At 41.6% G+C, this 8,245-nt stretch overlaps 1 protein-coding gene across 1 annotated transcript; it reads right to left on the reverse strand.

The window, feature by feature from the left end:
- Positions 1-438: 438 nt before the first annotated feature.
- LOC139538909 (GDP-fucose protein O-fucosyltransferase 2-like) lies at positions 439-7,751 on the reverse strand. Its single transcript, XM_071341475.1, has 9 exons — positions 7,534-7,751; positions 6,803-7,053; positions 6,288-6,432; positions 5,850-5,960; positions 5,512-5,578; positions 4,438-4,563; positions 4,030-4,210; positions 3,021-3,144; positions 439-1,026 (listed from the first exon to the last, which is right to left on the reverse strand). The coding sequence occupies exons 1-9, from the start codon at positions 7,719-7,721 to the stop codon at positions 873-875; spliced, it is 1,347 nt and encodes a 448-aa protein (XP_071197576.1). The 5' UTR covers positions 7,722-7,751; the 3' UTR covers positions 439-872.
- Positions 7,752-8,245: the final 494 nt, after the last annotated feature.

Raw genomic sequence — 8,245 nt, forward strand, 5'->3', positions numbered from 1 at the left:
ACAGGACTGGCAAAAAGTGCTCTTCACTGACGAGTCGCGGTTTTGTCTCACCAGGGGTGATGGTCAGATTCACATTTATCGTCAAAGAAATGAGCGTTACACCGAGGCTGGAGCGGGATCGATTTGGAGGTGGAGAGTCCATCATGGTCTGAGGCAGTGTGTCACAGCATCATCGGACTGAGCTTGTTGTCATTGCAGGCAATCTTGTCCTCTTGCTCAGTTGTGCACCGGGGCCTCCCACTCCTCTTTCTATTCTGGTTAGGGCCAGTTTGCGCTGTTCTGTGAAGGGAGTAGGACACATCATTGTACGAGATCTTCAGAACAAGAATAGGCTGACGAGTTTCTGAAGAAAGTTATTTGTTTCTGGCCATTTTGAGCCTGTAATCGAACCCACAAATGCTGATGCTCCAGACACTCAACTAGTCTAAAGAAGGCCAGTTTTATTGCTTCTTTAATCAGGACAACAGTTTTCAGCTGAGCTAACATACTTGCAATAGGGTTTTCTAATGATCAATTAGCCTTTTAAAATGATAAACTTGGATTAGCTAACAGAACGTGCCATTGTAACACAGGAGTGATGGTTGCTGATAATGGGCCTCTGTACGCCTATGTAGATATTCCATTAAAAAATCTGCCGTTTCCAGCTACAATAGTCATTTACAACATTAACAATATCTACACTGTAATTCTGATCAATTCGATGTCCTTTTAATGGACTTTTTAAAATTTTCTTTCAAAAACAAGGACATTTCTAAGTGACCCCAAACTTTTTAACGGTAGCGTATATATAAAAAAATGAAAAAAGATCCACTTCAACACTGCTTTTGGCATGTTTTTAAAAGAGGTGTTGAGTGGGGTTTTGCATTGATGAGTCAGTAGACTATTTTCCAGTGTGTGGGCTGTTCACACTCTTTCTCACTGTCCCCACAGAAGCGGTTGTAGGTGGTTTTGGGTTCGAATCCCAATATCTCTCTCTCCTCGTGGATACGGAAGGAGAAGGTCGACACGGAGGTTCCGATAAAATACCTGGGAAATGGAAGGGAGATAGAGGGAATTCAATTCAGTACAACTTTATTAATCCATCCAAGAGCAACTAAGAAAGAAAGACAAGTCACTTTTACAAGTATCAAACCAACAAGAAATATTCAACATAACAATACAACAATAGGCTTCACCTTCCCAAATACAATACATCATCCCATACATCGTAGATCTTATTTAGTGTTTACTTCACCCCTATTCTAGTATTTGTTGTATTTGCCCAACACCCCTTATTTTCTCATTAGTGGTACCTACAAGTCACTCCACTTCTATCAGCCAATCACAGTCTGCCATTCCCCATGCACCTCAACTGATTGCAGTTACATGCACACAATTATTGTGGATAGTCAGATTAATATAATAGTTTGATTAAAACGTTTACATGCCTTGCAAGAAGAACGATTTCCCTAATAATCCTGTTTACATGGAAACATCTGAAATCAGACTACCTGATGGCACTCTGATAACTGCAGAAAATTAGCAATCAAAATAAACGTGTTTACATGTCCTAATAATCCTAAAGATTTCTCAGAAAACCAGGTGTTTCTAATCGGCATATGCTTACTTCGATTTTGACCGTACACCGATTAAGATAAGCAGAGTAACGTGTTTACATGACTATTGCATAATCTGCCGAATTATTACTGTGCATGTGTGTTACAGGGTTTGGTTTTTCCAGTTATGTTTTGAGATTGGACGTATAGCACATTAGCACGTAGAGCGCACCGATTGGTGTCACTTCGATAGTCAGTGTGTGTTACAACTGTGCTGGTTGCCATCTCATTGGTGGGAAGGTGTTTCACCTGTGCTGGCCCAGGTTCTATTTAAGAGTGGCTGGCCCAGTGCTCCAGTTGTCTTGAGCGATGTAGCGGGTCAACACCTTTAGTTGTCGATCGCTATTTTAAAATCTAGACAAACAATCCTTTTATCTGATCTTCCCTGTTTTCATTTTGCTCAACTTTTTGGTTTGCTTTCTAACTTTAAGTTTGGTGTGGGTTTTTCTTTTGTTTGCCTCTTCTTGGGCAAATTTAGTGGGTTTATTTTAGGTTCCAGTTGTTGTTGCTAGTCACCTTTCAGTGCACACCCCAATGATTGTCTTTTAGAACCTGTGCTAAAACCCCGCCTGTTTCGTTTTGGTTGTTGTCAGTGACACTTTGTTAGTTCCCCCTTCTGTTTGAACGACATATTTCGTTTTCTTGCTGGGGAACATAACAGTATGTAAACGTACTCTCTGAACCCCGCTCCTGTCTTTGGAGTGAGATTGTGGTCAGAAGAGGATGGACTAGTTGGACTGGACTTCCTCACCAATCTGTATTTGACCTGTGTTTTAGTGTGTGCATCTAATAGTAAGTACTGTCTGACATGTCATTACTTTAGTTGAGTGTTGCTAGTTCATATATACCATACCTATGTGGTATTTTTCTTTCATGTGTGTAATGCTACTGCTAGCCAGCTAAGCCAAGATGTTAGCTAGTAATGCTAGCTCGTTAGACCTGGTGTAGCTCACGTATCATTTCAGGGGTAATATTATCCGTTTCATATAGACTGTTTATGCATAGCCTTGTTTATGGACATTTAGAACATGTATGTAGCCTCATGCTACTGTACACTGTATTTAGCCTTATGTATGCATGTAGCCTAATTTAGCCTGTGACTTCCAAGTGGTGCAGTTACTATTCCACGATGGTCTTGTGCACAGAGCCTGGTTTCATTACGGTCACGTTTCTGTTATGTGTTTACCAGTAATTGGGCCTTTATTCTGTTAGTGTTTTTGGTTTTACGACTTATGTTATATCATGCCGTAGCAGTATACTCTTAAGGATTAACATGTGCACTTCAACAAAAGAGAAGCACAAGAATGTCTGCATCATTTGTACTCATCACAGCTCCCTCCCTACAGTATGCACACATTGTGCAACACTTTCATCTGAATGGTGGAATATATACTGTAAGCACGCAGTGTGAGCTGGGAGCTGTACCTGGCATGTGCGCAGATCCATTGGTCGATGATAGCCACGCCCCCGTCTTTGAGTAGTTCCAGGTCGTCCCAGGTGGGCTCGAAGCGTGTCATCTCTGGTAACATCCTCTTCAGCTCCGCCAGCTCTGCACAGGACAGACATATGCCTCATTAGGAACACACTGGTCCTATTATCTAGGTCTAGGACAGACTATGTCGAGTAGGGTACAGACAGCATAAACCTGCCAAGCCTTGATGTAGGTATTCTCTCTACTGGGTAATAGGGTTGGGGTCAATTCCATTTAAGAGTCTAAGCCCTGTCTAAGTCGGGGGAGGGGTTCTACTGAGCTATATGGAATCGTTTTATGAAGGTCATACCAAGGATCATTTTGCTATTTGATTTAGAATTTTAAGAACCCTTGAAGAATTAAAATATAAACAATTATTTGATCAAATTATTTTTGGCCTCACTGCTATTAGCCAATACAAACACATTGAATAAGATTCACTACATGGAACAACAGATAGTGTCTGTCCTATATATGTGAGATATAAGAAAGATCAGGAAACATTTGTTATGCATTTAACCCTTTATTTTATTTAACCCCTTATTTTTGGCACTAATGAGTCTTGAGGCCTGTGGGCATCCTCGAGCAAAACATGTTTGTGAGTGTCTCCTTTCTACAGAGGGGTCATAATAGTTTGTAGGCTAAACCGTTTGGACGCTACAGACGATTTTGTGAGAAGACCGACTTTCGGGGATGTCTCATGGTCTGACAAACATCGCTCTAGCCCTGACATCTTTCACTGCAGATGCGGGAGTACGACAGGCAGATTTTTATGGGGATTTTTTTATTTTGCTAATTAGATTTCCACAGGGGGCGCAGACATCGACTGTGGGCATTCCAATTCCTAACAGCATTATTAGTATGTTATTTTCTTTGGGCTGCAAATATGAATCGCTTTATTGTCAACTCCTTCATCTAAATTCAACATCAATCTATCTCAATTGCACCAAAGTAAAACAGTACCTTCATCATCTGCATCTGTGGCCACAAAGACTCTGTCTAGTTTGGTTTTCTTCATGAGGCTCATGATCTTCTTCACAGCTCCTTTGAGGCTGGGCACATCCTCTCTGTGACCCCAGATAAAGTCCTTCCTTCTCAGGTGGACACCCAGGTACGGCCCCCCTCTGGCAGAACCCAGCTTATTCTGAGTTTACACACAGAAATGAATAACACCTCAAACCACACATGCCCAATCCAAATTAACCACCAACAGCAAATCATAACTATCCATACCTTAACATGTCCCCCCCATTAATTGTAAAGGTACAGTAGACCTACATGCTGCTAGTGCAGGAAGTAATCAATGTGGATGGATAAATAAATATAATCTAAATGTGCAAGAATTGGATGTATGTGAAGAGGTCTGAAAACCTTAATGAGAGTCCAGTCCTCGTTGTATACGGTCTGGTCCTGCTCGTCTGTGGAGTTCAGGTACTTTGCTCGGAACTCATCCCCTAGCAGACGCAGGTGTTTGGCGAAGACCATGCTGCGGCGAGTCTGGAGAGGAGAAGGCACGAAAAGACAATGAACAAAATTGTGGAGTGTTAAAGCAAACAGGTAAGGACAATTCATTAAATTAGTGGTAATAAGGTACAATTGTGATGACAGAACAATTAAATAGCAAAAGGTTGAGGCATTGAAATGCCCAATTTAGTTAATCATCTTGTTACTACAGTATCTTATCTACACTGAACAAAAATATAAACGCAACATGTAAAATGTTGGTCCCATGTTTGAACTGGATAGGTAAGCATAAAAGATCCCAGCAATGTTCCATACGCACAAAAAGCTTACTTCTCTCAAATGTTGTGAACAAATGTGTTTACATCTGTTAGTGAGCATTTCTCCTTTGCCAAGATAATCCATTCACCTAGCAGGTGTGGCATATCAAGAAGCTGATTAAACATCATGATCATTACAGGTGCAGCATGGTAATGCACAGCCCCATGTCACAAGGGTCTGTACACAATTCCTGGAAGCTGAAAATGTTCCAGTTCTTCCATGGCCTGTATACTCACCAGACATGTCACCCATTGAGCATGTTTGGTTTTCTTTGGATCGACGTATACGACAGCGTGTTGTAGTTCCCACTAATATCCAGCAACTTCGCACAGCCATTGAAGAGGAGTGGGACAACATTGTCACACTGCATGAGGCAAATAATGGGCACACCAGATACTGACTGGTTTTCTGATCTAAACTCCTACCTTTAAAAAAAAAAAAGTATCTAGAACCAACAGATGCATATCTGTATTCCCAGTCATGTGAAATCCATAGATTAGGGCCTAATGAATTTATTTCAATTCACTGATTTCTTTATATGAACTGTAACTCACTAAAATCTTTAAAATTGTTGCATTTATATATTTGTTCGGTGTATGATTGTAGGCTATCAACCATTACCAAACTTAAGCTACATTCTTTACAACATAACATCAGACTAACATTCCAGTAGTCCTTTCCAGCGTAGTGATCATGGAGGACAGTCTCTGCTCTATCCAACATCACTGACCTGCAGGGATATGAAAGGAAATACCAGTGAACATGTGCACATCTCATACAGTACATTCAGAATCCAATAAAGACTATGCATCTAAGTCTAGAATGTTTTTTTCGTTTTAGTTTAAAATTGGAATTCCACAGCACATGTCATATGGTTATATTATTAGTATTTGATTTGCCTAAGACAAGAAGATTTGGCCTAAATCAAGCATTCATAAGGGCTGGTTCCATATTAAATTATTTTATCTACCATGGCCAAACACAGACTTCTATTGACTCACGTTGATGTGATGTTGTTCTGCAGGAGTGGTGCCAGCATGGAGGCTTGGCCCTGAGCTGAAAGACAAGTGACGTTCACACACCTGGTTTCCTCATAGCCCCAGAACCAACCTCTATACAGAGGGAGAGAGAAAGAGAGGACAGGTTGTAAGGCCTCCATTAAAACACAGGGATATTTCTATGACTGCAACTACCCCATACTCACTACCCCACTATACTACTATTACTACTACTAACACATTTGCTTCCACTCCCATAACAAAACCTTTAGTAGCTGAAGCAAGTATTTACCTTTTCTAGTTCAACTTCGCGAGACATAGAGATAGGTAAGCACAGATGACAGACTGTTAGTTTCCTCGTGCCATAGTCCTTTGTGTCTTTGGAATGCATTGTGCTTTATCTATTGTGTTGCTATCCATCTCTGAACCTGGTTACTGTACCTGTAATAGCCCTGTTTGTCTTTGGAGTACATTAACCGCTCAACGCAGGGTCTCTCATCCACTTTCTCCTCCCATTTTCCATCCGTCCACCCTTCAGCGTAGTTCTGTAGCACCAGCACCTGCTCAATAAACGGACCTCCAGACTCTGGAGCCAAAAACATGGAAATATAAAATGTTACTTTAAGCCTGCAGGTACAATGTTTTATAACTTGTTATAAGTTTGTATGAGCCTTTATAACCAGGAATCATAATGCATTCTTATACCCATGGAACAATCATTAACAGAAGAAAATGGAAAGGAGCCAGGCGTCAGGGGAAGTCAACCAACCACAGCAACATGTAAATGTACTCAAACGTCTGAGGGGTGGTTCACACTGTAGTGTTGACCAGGGTGTTACTGTGCTGCCTCTGATATTTGCCTTCCACAATATCCTTACCAGCACGATCCCAGTAACTATGGTGGATGTATAACCAGGCCAGCACAGTACAGCTCACTTCAGCTCAGCTGCACTCACCGGCTATAAACTCCTCGTATTCTATGACTGGCACGTTGCACTGAAGACTGGTGAGGCTGAAGAACTCTCCCCAGGGGATTCTTGTCTGGTGGATGTCTGGGCTCTGCCAGTGGTAGAGACGCCCCCAAGGGGGCAGCACCAGCACCCAGTCACCGTGTGTCCTCAGGGTCTTCACCAGGGACGCCATGCGGATGTAGACATCCCGACGCAGGTTGAAGCCCTCTGGTGGGTTGACATCGTAGAGAAGATACCTGGCAGTATAAAGTTATAGAGATAGAATATTATAGTATAATACTGTTGTGTTATATTGATGTGCCCGGCAGCCTGATAAACATGAGTTCTGTCAGAGCTAGAGCTACAGCTCCCAGGTACCCAGGGAGGCGCTTCACTCAGAGGCGATGAAGCAGACAACTGTAGCCTGCATTTTGAGCGTTTTAGTGTCATGCTTGCTCTGTAGGTTTAACTTAGCTACAACACTAAGTTACTTGGTGATAAAGACTTTATTCATTCGGTTTAAAATGTATTCTGGTTATAGAATATGAGCCCCACGTCTTGAGTTTAATTTTTTTTACAGATATGACTGGCACCACTGTAGAAAACTGAACTAATCTAGTCAAATGTTACCGAACTGAATAGATTAAAGCTAAATGCCTCCCTAATGCAATAGAGGCTAAAGAACAGAGCAGGCTAAATCTGTGTTTACTATTGAGTACGCTGCCGACGCTCTTTACCGTAAATCCCGTGCTGCTGCAGTGGTCGGTGAAAATACTGTATTTCCTGCACGGAAAGCATCTTCAATTTGACCCTCAGCGTCTACAGCTCTCAACCCGAGAACCACCAACCACATTTTGACTACAAATTTAAAAGAAAAAATCCACAACACGGGCGAATGAAATCCACTGCAGCTGTAGTCAGCCATTTTTTCGTTGAGTCACGCACTTCCGGGAGGGTGAAGCGTCTGTGGTTGCATAGCAACTGCATTTTGTAACAATTTGATACGGTATAGGTAACGTTACAGTATCACCTGCTGGAGGAGCGGCATGTGTCAAGGGGGTAGATTTTTAGCAACGCTTTTTTAGTTTCTTGTTTATAGGCTGCTCAGTTATTCTTCCTCGTTCTCTTTCAATAAGTTGACATTAGTGCACATACAGTCAGAATGGAATACAGTTTAGTTAGAACTTCCCATTCCAGAATACAGCCTAATTCCAGAAACATTCCATTTCACTATATTGACATTTTGGTAGAATATGGCATAGCTCGAATATAATACGCAATACCAACAAAAAAACTGCAACTGCAGGTCACAATTCGGGCGTTCCTGCATGTCAAAATCAAATAAAACCTTATTTGTCACATGCGCCGAATACCGTGAAATGCTTACTTACAAGCCCTTAACCAACAGTGCAGTTCAAGAAGAGTGAAGACAATATTACGTAGTGATAC

Source organism: Salvelinus alpinus, chromosome 14 (assembly GCF_045679555.1).
Source record: "Salvelinus alpinus chromosome 14, SLU_Salpinus.1, whole genome shotgun sequence".
Lineage (NCBI taxonomy): Eukaryota > Metazoa > Chordata > Actinopteri > Salmoniformes > Salmonidae > Salvelinus > Salvelinus alpinus.

Coding starts and splice junctions, on each gene's coding strand:
- LOC139538909 (XM_071341475.1), bottom strand. CDS start 7,721: ATGGCTGACTACAGCTGCAGTGGATTTCATTCGCCCGTGTTGTGGATT. Junction 6,433..6,802: donor ATACGAGGAGTTTATAGCCG/GTGAGTGCAGCT, acceptor TTTTGGCTCCAG/AGTCTGGAGGTCCGTTTATT. Junction 5,961..6,287: donor GACAAACAGGGCTATTACAG/GTACAGTAACCA, acceptor CCCTCTGTATAG/AGGTTGGTTCTGGGGCTATG.